We start from the raw sequence: 13868 nt of genomic DNA on the forward strand, positions 1-13868 counted from the left end.
CGTTCCACTGCAAGCGTGGAAAGGGGACAACCAAGCCCGCCTACAAAGTTAATGACAGTTTATTTTGCTAACCCAATTTTTCTGGCTTTGCTAGTCACACCAAAGCTTAAACCATAAGGGCTGGCTAGTGTAACACGCCCCGCTAACCTGTGGCAAAGTACCAGGTAGGTGGATGAGGGATGTTGCGAACCCAGCCTCGATGCAAATCCGGCCCAACCGGTCCAAACAGCTCCTTCGCCCTTGGACCGCTTGAGGGGCTCTCAATTGGCCCTTGGCTGGGCAAATCCTTCCCCGGCCGAGGCGGAGACAGAGGCAAGCCTGGCTCCGGTGCCTTGCTGTAGGGGGAGCCATGCGGCGGCTTGAGTCTCCTCGCCTCGCTTCTCTTGCCTTTTGCCGGAGGTGGAAACTCCTCGTTGGGGATGGGAGGGTCTAGCGGCTCAGGGCAGAGCTTGCACGCCCGTCCTCCGGCTGAAGAAGCGCGGCGCTTTCCTCTGCCCTAATCTGCCTGGGTCCACCTCTTCCTTCTTCCCGCCCCTTTGCTATCCGCACCGCCGGGACGCTCGTCGGCTTCTTCTGCTTTTGCCACACCAGCATGCAGGTTTTCCAGTACCCCGAGGTGTTTCGCGACGAAACCTCCGTGAGTACCGGCGCCTCTGCCCCGCCACTGCCTTTCTTTTTGCTCCGCTTTCTCCCGTACGAGGTTCTCTCCCGTACGAGGTTCGCTCCCGGGTTCTTAGCGCCTTCGCGTGGTTCTCTCTCTTCCCCCCACCCCCCCTCTCTCAAGGTACATTACCGGAGGAACTATTATACAGGCAGTCCTCAATTTACGACCACAATTGAGCCCAAAATATATGTTGCTAAGTGAGACATTGGTTAAGTGAAGTAGTGCCGTTGTTAAGTTATTAAGGCAGTTGTCAAGCGAATCTGGTTTCCCCCTTGATCCTGTTTTGTCAGAAGGTTGCAAAAGAGAATAACATGACCCCGGGACAATGCAAGCATCAGAAATGAGAGTCAATTGTCAAGCATCCAAATGGGGATGCTATGGTGGTCATTAAGTGTGAAGAATGAATGGTTCATAAGTCACTTTTTTCAGTGCCATTGTAACTTCAGATGGTCACTAAGTGAACTGTTGTAAGTCGAGGACTACCTCTAGTCCAAAACCATCCTCCCCTCCGCATTTGGATGCATGGGATCTTAAAAGAACAATTACATTTGACAAACACCTAGACGAGTTGTGCATTTCAACAAACACCTAGATCAGTTGTGCACTTGAATAAGCACCTAGATCAGTTGTATGCTTGAAGAAACACCTAGAACTGTGGTGGAATCCTCGGGGGGTTACTAATACCCTGAGTTTTGGGGGAGAGGGATATCCAACTAGTGGGATCCCTATATTCTCTGGCTACACCAATTACTGAAATCAGAGACATTCCCACTAGTGTTTACTTTGATCTGGTTGCTCTTTGATGGTACCTTGGAGGCCGCTTATATAGGGGAAAGGGAATTCTGTGCCTGACCTTCAAATTTTAGTGTTGGCACATCTTTGCCATACCCAAGCCTAAAATTAACATAAAACAAAACCTGTTGTTCAAGAAGAAAAACATCTGTCTGCCAAATCAGATGGCAGCTATAACCATGGGCTTGTTAATAACATGTGGGTTGATTTGCTTGAGGTTGTTCCTCAGGTACTTTTTCTGCAACATATTAATTCTCTACATCATGATGTACCAAGAGAAAGTGAAGATAGAGGACATTGTTTTCCAGCAGAGAGACAAATCTGCACTATCTTTTGTTTCCTCCTCACAACAGGTGTATTCAAAGTTGATCCCTATAAGCCAGGAGTGTCAAACTCACGGCCTGCGGGCCAGATGTGTCACGTGCTGGCCCCACCCCTTCACAGTTTAGCAAAGGGGGGGAAAGTCCCAATAGATCACGTGATGCTGCGGGGACACTGTGAGTTTTGGCACCCCTGCTATAGGCACTTCTGTGTAGGTTTCATGGGTAAATTCTTAATTGAAACCTGAAAAATTAAATTTGAGAATGGGGGGAAATGGGCAGTGTTTCGCACTTTAGCTGCTCAGCTGCTCTGCTGTCTGTAGTCCTGAGCAGATCCCTAACACTTGTAATGTGTCAAAAGAAATTCTGCACAAGTACATACCCCAGACATTAAATAAACTCTATTCTGATAAAATAATTGAAATGTCTTTGGAGCTTCCTCTTTCTGCTATTTTGTGAAACTGTAAATTTTTTTCTTCTGCTTTTTTATACCATCTGACACTGAAGTAAATCCATTCATACTTTAAAAATCATTTTGTTAACTAATGATTGGCAAAACTTCAGCTATTGGTCTTAGTTGACTCTTGTTCATTCATTCATCCATTCTATACACCTGAATTCAGGTCCATTCAATATTCAGATCTATGTAATATTCAGCCTATAATCAGGCCTTCCTTTAGCATTTACAAGTGGCTTGAAATCGTTGTTGATACCCTAATGATTTTAGAGATATGCAAGTTTGACATCATAAGGAAAGTCATTAGTTTCTTGGATGTATCCTCATCAGCACTTCCCTTTTCCAATTTATCTAATTTGCTTTGCTTATTTTCTGGGAGAAAGTTCCGACTTTTACATGTTTAATACTTCTAACACCTTCTCCAGTTGAATTTTTGAAAAGGGGGATCATTGTGCTAACTAAATATGGGATGACATGGCATATTAAGCAATGTGTGGTAAGTTTGAAGAAGTCTGTTAGAACCAAAACTTCATCTAGGATTTACATCTGGTTTCTGGCAAAACAACAACAACAATACCCTTACCCATTGTGGACAATTAGTTCATTTAATGGCTGCGGGTGTGCTTAGTGACCATGGTGATCTGCTTAATGTTTACTGCAAAAAATGTTGTAAAAAAAGGCCAGTCATGTGATGACCTGCTTAATGACCAGCATGACTTACAACCGTAATTTTGGCCTTAATTACAGTTGTAACTGAAGGACTATCTATAGCAGGGGTCTCCAACCCTGGCAACTTTAAGACTTGTGGATTTCAACTTGAAGTCCATAAGTCTTAAAGTCGCCAAGGTTGGAGATCCCTGATCTATAGTGATCATGGGTGAGAGCAGAGATCTTGATTGCCTTTTTTGTTAATACATTAGTATTAACCTCACAAACCAATTAATAAACAATGTTGGATCTCTGATAATGTCTTTCTTCCTAAATTGCTGTGTGTATATGAGTTTCTATCTGTGTACAAGTATATTCTGTGTCTACAATTCAGTGCTGACTAATGTAAATGTATTTTCCATTGAACAACATATGCTTCCTTTCTGAATAAAATTGCTCTGCATTGAATAGAAAGACTGCAATCTTGTGCACCCATTGCCAGGAGACCAGTAGGCTATCTTCAATAAAGAAATAATAAACAGAGAAAGGCTAGCAATCTGAAGCATGACATCAATGGTTCTACTGATGTCATGGAAATGAATTCCAAGTCTTTGTAATTAGATTTATTCTCTGGTCAAACAATTACTTTCGCTGAGAGATCATCTTGATAAAGAGGCTTGAATTCCATTGCTGAATATGTGCTAACCCTGTTTTTCTTCTTTTGGGATTACTATGAAGGATGGCAGATTCAGTCCATCAGAAGGATGTAAGTGACTGACATAGTCTAATTGAAAATGCAAGCCAGCTAACATGACAGCCAGCTATCTACCATATTAAACTGGATTTTAGAGTAGCTATTTATTGAGTGCATATCAGAGGTGATACTCAGCAGGTTCTGACCAGTTCTGGAGAACGGGTAGCGGAAATTGTGAGTAGATCGGAGGACCAGCAAATACCACCTCTGACTGGCCCCGCCCCCATCTATTCTCTGCCTCCCGAGTCCCAGCTGATTGGCTGAGTCTTCTTTGGTTGCCCTGCACAGGAGAACGGAGCTGGAAAGCAGGTAATGGGATTTTGCAGTATCCTTCCCCTGCCACGCCCACCAAGCTACGCCCATCGAACCAGTAGTAAAAAAATTTGAATACCACCACTGGTGCATATGTATTCATCGTATCATTTTCTTTTGAAGGAAACAATGTGACGGGGAAAAACAGAAAAGGAATTAAAATTGTTAGCTCTTCAAAAAAAAAAGTATAAAATAAAGAGGGGAAAAAGAAAACCAAAGAAACAAAACTAAAACTACATCATCTCCTTTCATGATCCCCCTTCAGGTCTTTCAATGGTTGAAAGCAATCCTTACCTACACTGAGTTCATGCACTGCTTCATACATTACTTCTCACCAATCTCTTTTTCAGAATGTCATCAACAGTACCCAACCATGATTTTCTCTGACATCTTCTTGATCCATTCACTCTTTCTTCATATATTTGTTTCTCAGTTTGGTATTTGTTTGCTGTATATGACCAGGCCACTCAATATACAGTGCATTCGGAAAGCATCCAGACCCCTTTTACTATTGTAAATTTTGTTATGCTGCAGCCTGATTCTACAGTTGTTAACATTCATTTTTCCCCTCATTAATCTACACTCAGTATCCCATAAGGACAGTGAAAATAGAATTTTAGAAATGTTTGTAATTTTATTAAAAAGAAAAAAGCTGAAATATCACATTGGCATAAGTATTCAGACGCTTTTATTCAGTACTTTGTTGAAGCACCTTTGGCAGCACCTTGAGACTTTGGGGGTACAGCGCAACAAGCTTTGCACATCTGGACTGGGGGCCAAAGGTGGCTTACACAATGTAAAATCATACTTAAAACAAAAAATAAAAATAGCTAACAAAAAGAATCAAATTAGTAAAGTACAATAGAACAAAATTTGGGAAAACAAACAACAAAACAAAAATCAACTCCCACCCCCCACCCCGACGACAGCAGATCACACGAGCCATTTGATGGGTTCCATCCCTCTCTGGGTTCCCCAGGCCCACTGGCAGAACCAGGTCTTCAGTGCCTTTTGGAATAGTATTAACGAGGGGGCCATTCTAATCTCTGGGGGAATGATGTTCCAGAGAGAGGGAGCCACCATAGAGAAGGCCCTTCTTCTCGATCCCACCAGATGTATCTCCCTCAGGGGTGGGACCCACAGTATTCCCTGCCTCCTCGCTCTAAAGGGTCTGGTAGATGTCACTGGCAAGAGATGTTTCTTCAGATAACCAGGACCCAAGCCATGAAGGGCTTTAAAGGTGACAACCAGCACCTTGAATTGCACCCAGCAGCAAATTGGCAGCCAATGCAGTTCCTGCAGGAGAGGTGATACATGTGCACACTGAAGTCTGCACATCGAAGTGGTGCATTTTGCACCAACTGGAGCTTCCGGATGCTCTTGGGGCAGACTCATGTAGAGCGCGTTGTAATAAGACGGGAAGTGACCAGGGCATGAGTGACTGTGAGTAAGGACCGCTGATCCAGGACAGGGCATAACTGATAATCTTAAACAACTCATACCATCACTTCCTAGATGAACAACATCTATTTTTTAATATATCCATAGTTGATTAAAACTGCCATATTTCAACATTGTCATAGCATTAATTTTTTTCTGGGCCACTTGCATTGTGAACAGTTTCAATTCAATGTAATTTCAATTCCACAATATATCACTGCTGTTTTCACACAGATCTCTAAAATAGTCCCTCCAGTTTTCCCACATTTAAGTTTCATCCTAAGCCATTTCATCAGTTTTATTTTTAATTCAATTCAGTCTTCTAGAGCTTTTTTGTATAGCCCTCTTTATCCCCTTCCAAGACAGCTTCTCATTTTCTTCTCCTATTTTAATGTCAGCCTTTCCTTGCTCTCTTTGATTACATTTTTGTTATTTCTGTCTACATCTTACACGATACATTTAATCAGTGTTGGAGCAAAAATTCTCATCCACAGCTTCTTTCACTTCTTCCACCAAGGGTCTTTTTTTTTTCCAATTCAAGTTTTCTCATTTCATTTGAGGAGTCATGCCTATTTTACACTTTTGAAAATAATGTACATTTTCAGTACAATATATCCCCCTCAAAATACAATGCAGTCTTAATTAGATTAGTTGAATAGATAGGATTGCAATATAAATGTCATATCTGTACAGTTAATCGTGGAACCAGTGTTTTATTTGAATGTAAACATGCTGTTGGAGTACTGTACTCAAGGCATGGATATAAATCTTTCTCTGGGGATTCAGATCTTGCAGCAAATAGTGAAAATAAGGTTTGGATAAGTTGCTTTTATTGCAGTCACCAACAGAGATCGACTATTATTGCAGGGTCTAGGAATTAAGCTGTATTTATATCCAAGCAGGGGTTTAAATCCTACCTTTCCTTCTCCTTCCTTATTTGGTGATGGATTTCTTTAATTCTTGGTTTTAGAAACATGAGGTCTATCTGGTCTCAGTGACTTGACAGCTTCAGCACTCTTACATACCTTGATTTAAAAGGAAATGGGAATGGGAAACATGTATTTCCACTCCATTTCTTCAGAAATAATGCAATTTTGTGACACTATTGATCCATTATAAAAAATATCTTACAGTAAAAATGCTTTAATATGAAAATTGGGGCGAGAGATTATTTCTACTAAAGGAGATGTACTCATCTCTGACGATCCATGCTCCAAAGTTCATTGTAACCGCCTTGCTAAAAAAGCACTAAGAGTTGTTAACTTAATTCTACAAAGTTTCTTTTCTGGAAACATTGTATTGTTAACTAGAGCTTATAAAAGTTATGCTAGACTAATCTTGGAGTACTGTTCAACTGTTTGGAATCCCTACCATGTATCTTATATTAGCACAATCGAGCAGGTTCAGAAGTACTTTACGAGAAACGTTTTTGCACTCTTCTGTACATAATTGAGTTCCCTACGCTACTAGGCTTGAAATTCTTGGTTTGGACAACCTGGAACTGTGTGTCACTTGCAGTCAGACTTAAGTATTGAATACAAAATTGTATGTAGTAATGTTTTTCCTGTGGATGACTTTTTTTGTTTTAATAATACACGTGCAAACAACCGTTTTAAACTCAATGTAAACCGTTCTAAACGTGACTGTAAAAAATACGATTTTTGTAATCGACTTGTCAAAGTCTGGAATGCTCTACCTGATTTAGTTGTCTCAGCTACAAATTTTCACAGTTTAGTCACAAATTGACTTCTCTGGACCTCACTTCATATTTAAGAGGTCCATAAAGGGGGCATGCATAAGTGTCCAAATGTGCCTATCCCTGTATGCTAGTATCAGAGTCTGCAAGTACTTTCTTGTAATGAAGTTGGAGCTTTTTATTGAAAAGTCTTTCTTGAAATTTTACACTGAATAATTTATATAAATGAATTCCTGCTACTATTTATGCAATATTATTAGAACATTAGTAGCTATTTGGTTTCTGTGTGTAAACTGATGTTGATCCTTTAAAAAATGGTTATATTCCTGGCCACAGAAATCAGTAGGATTAAGAACCTTAAACTATAGAATCATGCAATTAAGGTAATAAAAGATTCTCTCTTTTGATAAAATGCATGTTAGCATAGGCCAAAGTCAACATGTCATATGGATAACATATGGTAGTAGCAGGTGGACAAAGAAGTCCTCTGCATGTAGCCATGTTACTGAATGTAGGAATTGCAAAAGTTATATCTTTGTTAACAAAATATAGTGATCTATATTTTTGGATGATTTTAGTCCACTCTCCATCCTATATGTCTTATCTTCCTATCAGTGTGCAGTTGAGACAAATGGCATTATATCCACAGACTTCTGTGATAGGATCACAAATAGCTATATTCGATGCTTAATATTGGAGATCAAGTTATAATTGATTGATTAAACAATTATTTGGAAGAAGCTATTGCTCTGCAATCATATAGGTGAATAAGATTATTTACCTATTCTAGCTGCATTATCTACTTTCCTGAAAAATAACTTTTTAAATTCCATATAACAAATTATAATATTAGAGAACCGTATTTTTTTATCCATCTCTGTTTTTCCCCCTAAAGGTAGATGACTATCATGGCTGCAAGATATGTGATCCTTATAATTGGCTTGAAGATCCTGACAGTGAACAAACAAAAGTAAGCATGAACAATAACTTTGGACATCTGGAACTTCTATATAAAGCTATGTGAATTTTCTATATCAAAAGCCATTTAAAAAGGTACATGAGAAGGATTTGAGGTTCAATCCTGGCATTTCTAGGCAGGACTAAGAGAAAAATTATGGAAATTAATTGCAAATCTCCATACGCAGTTATGAATATAAATGGAACAGTAGTTTAGTCCTTTTGATTTCAGGTATAAAAATCTTTAAAAAGATAATTGAAGGATTGCTGCTAGTATAAGCCAATACTTGCTTCCCATAATTATTGGACTAAGAATTCTATACTTCCATTAGAGTTGTACAGCAATTACTGTATTGCTTTGAGCTTATCGAATAAGAAAAGCTGTAGCATAATCAAAGGCACTGGGCCCCAAATTCAATTCAATTCTGAATAGAGCTAGAAGGGACTATGAAGATCTTCTAGTCCAACCACCTGCTCAAGCAGGAGACCCCTATACCGTTTCAGACAAGTGACTATCCAGTCTGTTCTTAAAAACCTCCAATGATGAAGCACCCACAACTTCTGAAGGCAATTTTTTCCACTGGTTCATAATTCTACTGTTAGGAAGTTTCTTCTTAATTCCAGGTTGCTTCTTTCCTTAATTAAATCTCCAATTTATTATATGAAGGACCTCCCCTGTCAGGAATTGCAGGTGCACACTGGAAAATATGTGGCTAATTAAATTGCCTAATTGTTGGTTCTGGATCCTTTTCTCTTCCTTTCTAGTATTTGGTGAAATAACAAAAGAAGGAAGATTTCAATTTTACACTTGCCTTTTCTTCCCCAGTTGATTGCTTTTCATTAAAAAAGTACCAAGCAGTGTTTCTTTTTCCATATACATGTCTAGTTTTTCTTTAAATTAGCATCCAGAACAAATTCATTTGCTACCAGGCCCTTTTAAGCTCAGCGAGTCTTCTTGGTATATATTCATAGGACTCTGCTAGAAACTCCACTGAATGCAATAAAACTTACTTTGAAATGAATTAGTCTGTCTAAAAATTAATACATGGTTTTGCTGTCGTCATCTTCTGTTTTTTTTCTCTATAAAGAATACCTGGGTGAGATGATAGACGAAGCTGTATAGTTATACATCTCACAAAAGCAGTAATTTTTGCATTAAAAGCACTCTACTTTGCAATTAAAGTGGATTAAATTTATCTTCTTGCACAAATATACTTAATATAGGTCAAGTAAGTTGTAGCTGTTAAAGTTCAATTTAAACAAGTTACAATAAAGCTACTTGAACTCATATTTGTATTATCTCCTGTTCCAGGTTAGACATAATGTATGCAGGAAGTAATGTAGTTTTCAAGAAGCTTTACATAAGATTAAATAAATACAAGCAGCAGTAGGCAGTGGGTGTGTACAAGTGCACACATGATACAGAGAAAGTCCCAAATATCTGGAGAGTTTGTATGCAGTTCCTTTCAAGTGGCCAGAATCAAATGCATTGGATGAAAGTATAATCAGGTTATAGTCCTAAGGCCTAAGTGCCATAGGTAGATTGACAGCTGGCCCATGATCAGAACTGCAGAATTTCAGGATATCAAAGGATTATAGTTTCAAGTGTATAGAGTCACGATATAAGTGAGGCTTGTGGTGGCTCTTAATGTACACATAATCCTCACTTAATGATTGTAATCAGGGCTGGAATTTCCACTGCTAAGTGATGCGTTCACTATTGCTCCAACAACGAGACAGGCAGCATATAGATTTAAAAAATAAAAATGAAGTGTGACATCATGTGACCACTTTATTCAGCAATAGAAATTCAGACATCCAATTGCTTTTGTTAAGTGGAATCATCACAAGTTCTTAACTGAGGATATCGCACAGACACCATTTGTGACCACCTACTGGCTTCCCACAAAGTTAATTTGTAGGAACCAGCAAAGATCACAATTGGTGATCGTGGAACCATGGGATGTTGCAGTGCTGTAATTGCAAGCAGGGTGCTCATGAACATTGTGGCTGATGTCAGTATGAGGAATATAAGTAGCTATCACTTGTTCGGCACCATTGGAAGTTCAAAAGGTTACCAAATGAGTGATTGTTAAGTGGGACTATCTCTAGAGTCAACCTAGTAAAGAATGCTCTTGCATCATTGTTCTGCTCATTGCAGCACATGGCACATTCACACATTCACACTCAGCTCTTGTTCTTCACCCTCTGATTGCAGGTGCAGCTGCTACTGATGGCTGCTAGTCATATCATACTCAGGTGCTTGACTGCTCACAACTTCCTCAAGCTAAACCTGTCTGGCACTCCCAAAGCAAGCTGTTTGGTATCAGAATTTTCTGAGTCAGGGCCAACTTCAGCATATTAAGTTAATAATACCATTTAACACTAGTTTGCTCATTCTGGGCGTGTTGATCAGCACACCCAGAAAATATAAAAGTAAATATCTAAATGTAAAAATATAGTCGGTTTCAAAAAATATGCTTGGAGTCCTTTCACTGAGTCCCTTGGTGTGTATGAAAGTTGTATGGTGTGGCGCTTGAAAAAGAAACAAAATGTAGAATCGTCAGTGAAACATGATGGGCATTTTTATTTTTTTGCAAAAGTCTCTTCATCTTATGGCAAAAAAAAATGTGCCACCTTATTTTTATGCTGGAAAAAAGCAAGATAGATAATGAGAAAACTGGATAGCTTGTTCCAGTGTCCAGAAAACTAGGTGACCAATTTAGTTTGGAATTTTTAAAAAAAATATATTAAATTTATAATACAATTTGGTATGAATACTATTAGGCTTTATGCCTAGTGGAGAATTTTTGCTTTTTGATAATGTGAAATACAGTCTTCTTCAAATAATGGATGGATTGCATTTTGTTCTAGTTTTGAGGTGAAATTATACTCAGCACATAACTTTTCTTTCACTATTCAAATCAACATATGTGCTTGTCTAATTGGATATATTGTGTTTCTTTTTCCTTAGGCATTTGTAGAAGCCCAAAATAAAATAACAGTGCCCTTCCTTGAACAATGCAGTGTCCGGGGGCTATTTAAAGAGCAAATGACTGAACTATATGACTATCCCAAGTATAGTTGCCATTTCAAGAAAGGGAAAAGGTATGTCAAGATTTTTCATATATCAGCAACCAATTGATTTGATTCATAGTCAGAATTGTTGCTGGTAATGCTGAGGATTGTGGTTGATGTGCCATACATTCACTAAGTCTCAATACAGTAATAGTTATGTCTATAGTGTATTTGCTTTTGAGATTATTTATTGGGATACTGTTGGTATCTAGATTTGGCCGTACTTAAAATTAATAACAGCATCACACATGTCTTCTAGGTATTTTCACTTTTATAACTCTGGACTTCAGAACCAACGAGTATTATATGTGCAAGATTCTTTGGATGCTGATAGCAGAGTATTTCTTGATCCTAATAAGCTTTCAGATGATGGCACTGTGGCTTTACGAGGTCAGTATAACAGGTTTTCTGCAATGCTTCAATTGGGACTTTTGTGAAAGTTCATCTCCTTTGAGTTATGAATAAAGATGTCACAAATCACAACACATGCCTATGTGGACATTCTAAAAAAATTAACTTCTGTGCATCTAAAGAACATCCAGGTTTGAGAAGTTTTGTCTGTTGCTTACCTAATAAAGAAATAGTGTAACTTTTAACTACGATTATTAAGAATTCCCAGACTTGTATTACCAACACATCTGGCGAGACCCCAACTTTACAAAACTGAAACAGAACAATGATCTAAAAGAAAATATCACTAATGCGTGTAAATAACCTGCAGGTTTTGCATTCAGTGAAGATGGTGAATATTTTGCATATGGCTTGAGTTCCAGTGGATCAGACTGGGTAACGATTAAATTTATGAAGGTGGACAGTGCTGAAGAACTTCCAGATACATTGGAAATGGTAAAATTCAGTTGCATGGCTTGGACGCACGATGGCAGAGGCATGTTCTACAATTCCTATCCCAAAAGCGATGGCAAAAGTGATGGTAAGTGGCAGGCAATAAAGATTTGAATAGGAATCTAGCTTAATCTTCGGCATCTGGGTCCCTAAACCCTGGACCTGGAGTGGTACCAGTCTGTGGCCCGTTAGTAACCAGGCCGCACAGCTGGAGGTGAGCGGTGGGCAAACTAGCAAAGCTTCATATGTACTTGCAGCCATTCCCCTATGCTAACATCATTGCCTCGGCTCCACCTCAGATCATCAGGCATTAGATTTTCAGAGGAGCATGAATACTTCTGTAAGCCGCACATATATGGATCTAGGTTGCACACTCATCCTCCCTCTCACATACATTCTGTGGAAAAATTGTCTTTCATGACTGTATCTAGTTCAAGACAGGTTTCTGAATTTTAAGGGTAACTCGGAGAGCCTGTTTGCCTTCTTTAACAAATAAGTAAGTAAAAGAAATATGGCAGCTTACTTTTAAATAAAACAAATAATGTAGAAATATTATACTTAAGTAATGATGTAATTATCCTAGTAGAGAACAGAAAAACTTTTGGCAAGTAGAGCTGGTATTTCCAGCAATCTGGTAAATAATACAAATTATATAATTTGCTACCTTTCAAGTTGAACAGCTTTTGCTCTGTAGGAGTTGCAAATTCTTATCACTGTTACTTTTGATTGAAAAACTTGCATACATGTAGTCAAATATGCTGTTTCCCCCAGGCACTGAAACATCAACCAATTTGCACCAGAAACTATACTATCATGTCCTGGGAACTGACCAGTCAAAAGATGTTTTATGTGCTGAATTTCCTCATGAGCCAAAATGGATGGGTGGAGTTGAGGTATGACATAACCTTGAAAGATTCACTTAGAATATTGATAAATGATAACATAAAATAAACTGTGTGTAGAGACCCAGCTCTTGTTTGTCAAATACGTTGGCTGTGTTTCTTGTTTCTTTTGTATTAGTCAAATATGATGTGAATAATTCTTTGTTCTAAGAGCTCAATGGAAGGTTAATGGTATATGGACCCCTTTGATAGCTTCTGTATATTTTTCCTGCAACTGCCAAACACCAGGACCTGGAAGAGCTCTTAAAAGTAATACACCATGTAATTCAGGAAGCTCATTAAATCAATTCTCTGAATACAAAGTTGTTAGACAGAATTACCTTTTGGCTTCCTTTATTTAATCTGTACATAAACTAATTTACAGAGTAATTTTCACCCTCCCCAAATTGTATATGTTAACCTTTTATTCTTGCTATACACCAATGATGCAAGACTCCTCAGATGTTTAGCGCAATACTATAGGATTAATGAGCTGTTTGTTTGAAAAGTTTGAGTTTGGTGGTCCCTGATGTCCAAAAGGTTGGCGACCCCTGATTTAGAAAGTATGTTAAGAACTAGCGGTTCATATTTAACTATTAGATATTATTTCTCCACAGTTGATTTCTTTGTCCCATTTCATGGTGTGAAGCAATTTTAAGAAAATTTTTATCATGTGGCCTCTGTAAAAATTTCTGTGTATTATAGAATTTATTTAGGCCAATAGAATAATCAGAAAATACTTTTAGATATCAAATAACAAAATGAAACAAATGTTATATCAAAGATATCATGTAAACCATTACAGAACGAATGGAATATCCTAGATAATTGTAATTGTTCCGGTATTACATTGTCATTCCAACAAGGATTCTTTATTAGAGTCTGATTTAACTTCTTACCCTAAGTAAGAAGTTAACAAATTTAATAAAAGCCCTATTGCTTGCTCACTCTAACTCTACCCCTTGCTGACTCTGATGCTGTTGAATCCATACTATAGAATTACACTGGCATTGCTTTACAAATTAT

General features: G+C 38.4%; 1 protein-coding gene across 1 annotated transcript in view; it reads left to right on the top strand.

Moving 5' to 3' along the window:
• The first annotated feature begins 415 nt into the window (after positions 1-415).
• PREP (prolyl endopeptidase) overlaps positions 416-13868 on the top strand; it is a 68147-nt gene continuing 54694 nt past the window's right edge. The window contains exons 1-6 of the mRNA XM_026726667.2: positions 416-637; positions 7979-8053; positions 11015-11148; positions 11378-11508; positions 11840-12049; positions 12733-12854. Coding sequence (XP_026582452.1) covers positions 593-637; positions 7979-8053; positions 11015-11148; positions 11378-11508; positions 11840-12049; positions 12733-12854 — 717 coding nt within the window. The 5' untranslated portion in view covers positions 416-592. The remainder of the gene's footprint in view (positions 638-7978; positions 8054-11014; positions 11149-11377; positions 11509-11839; positions 12050-12732; positions 12855-13868) is intronic.

The sequence above is a fragment of the Pseudonaja textilis genome, chromosome 1 (assembly GCF_049901715.1).
Source record: "Pseudonaja textilis isolate UNSWEBS1 chromosome 1, rPseTex1.2, whole genome shotgun sequence".
Lineage (NCBI taxonomy): Eukaryota > Metazoa > Chordata > Lepidosauria > Squamata > Elapidae > Pseudonaja > Pseudonaja textilis.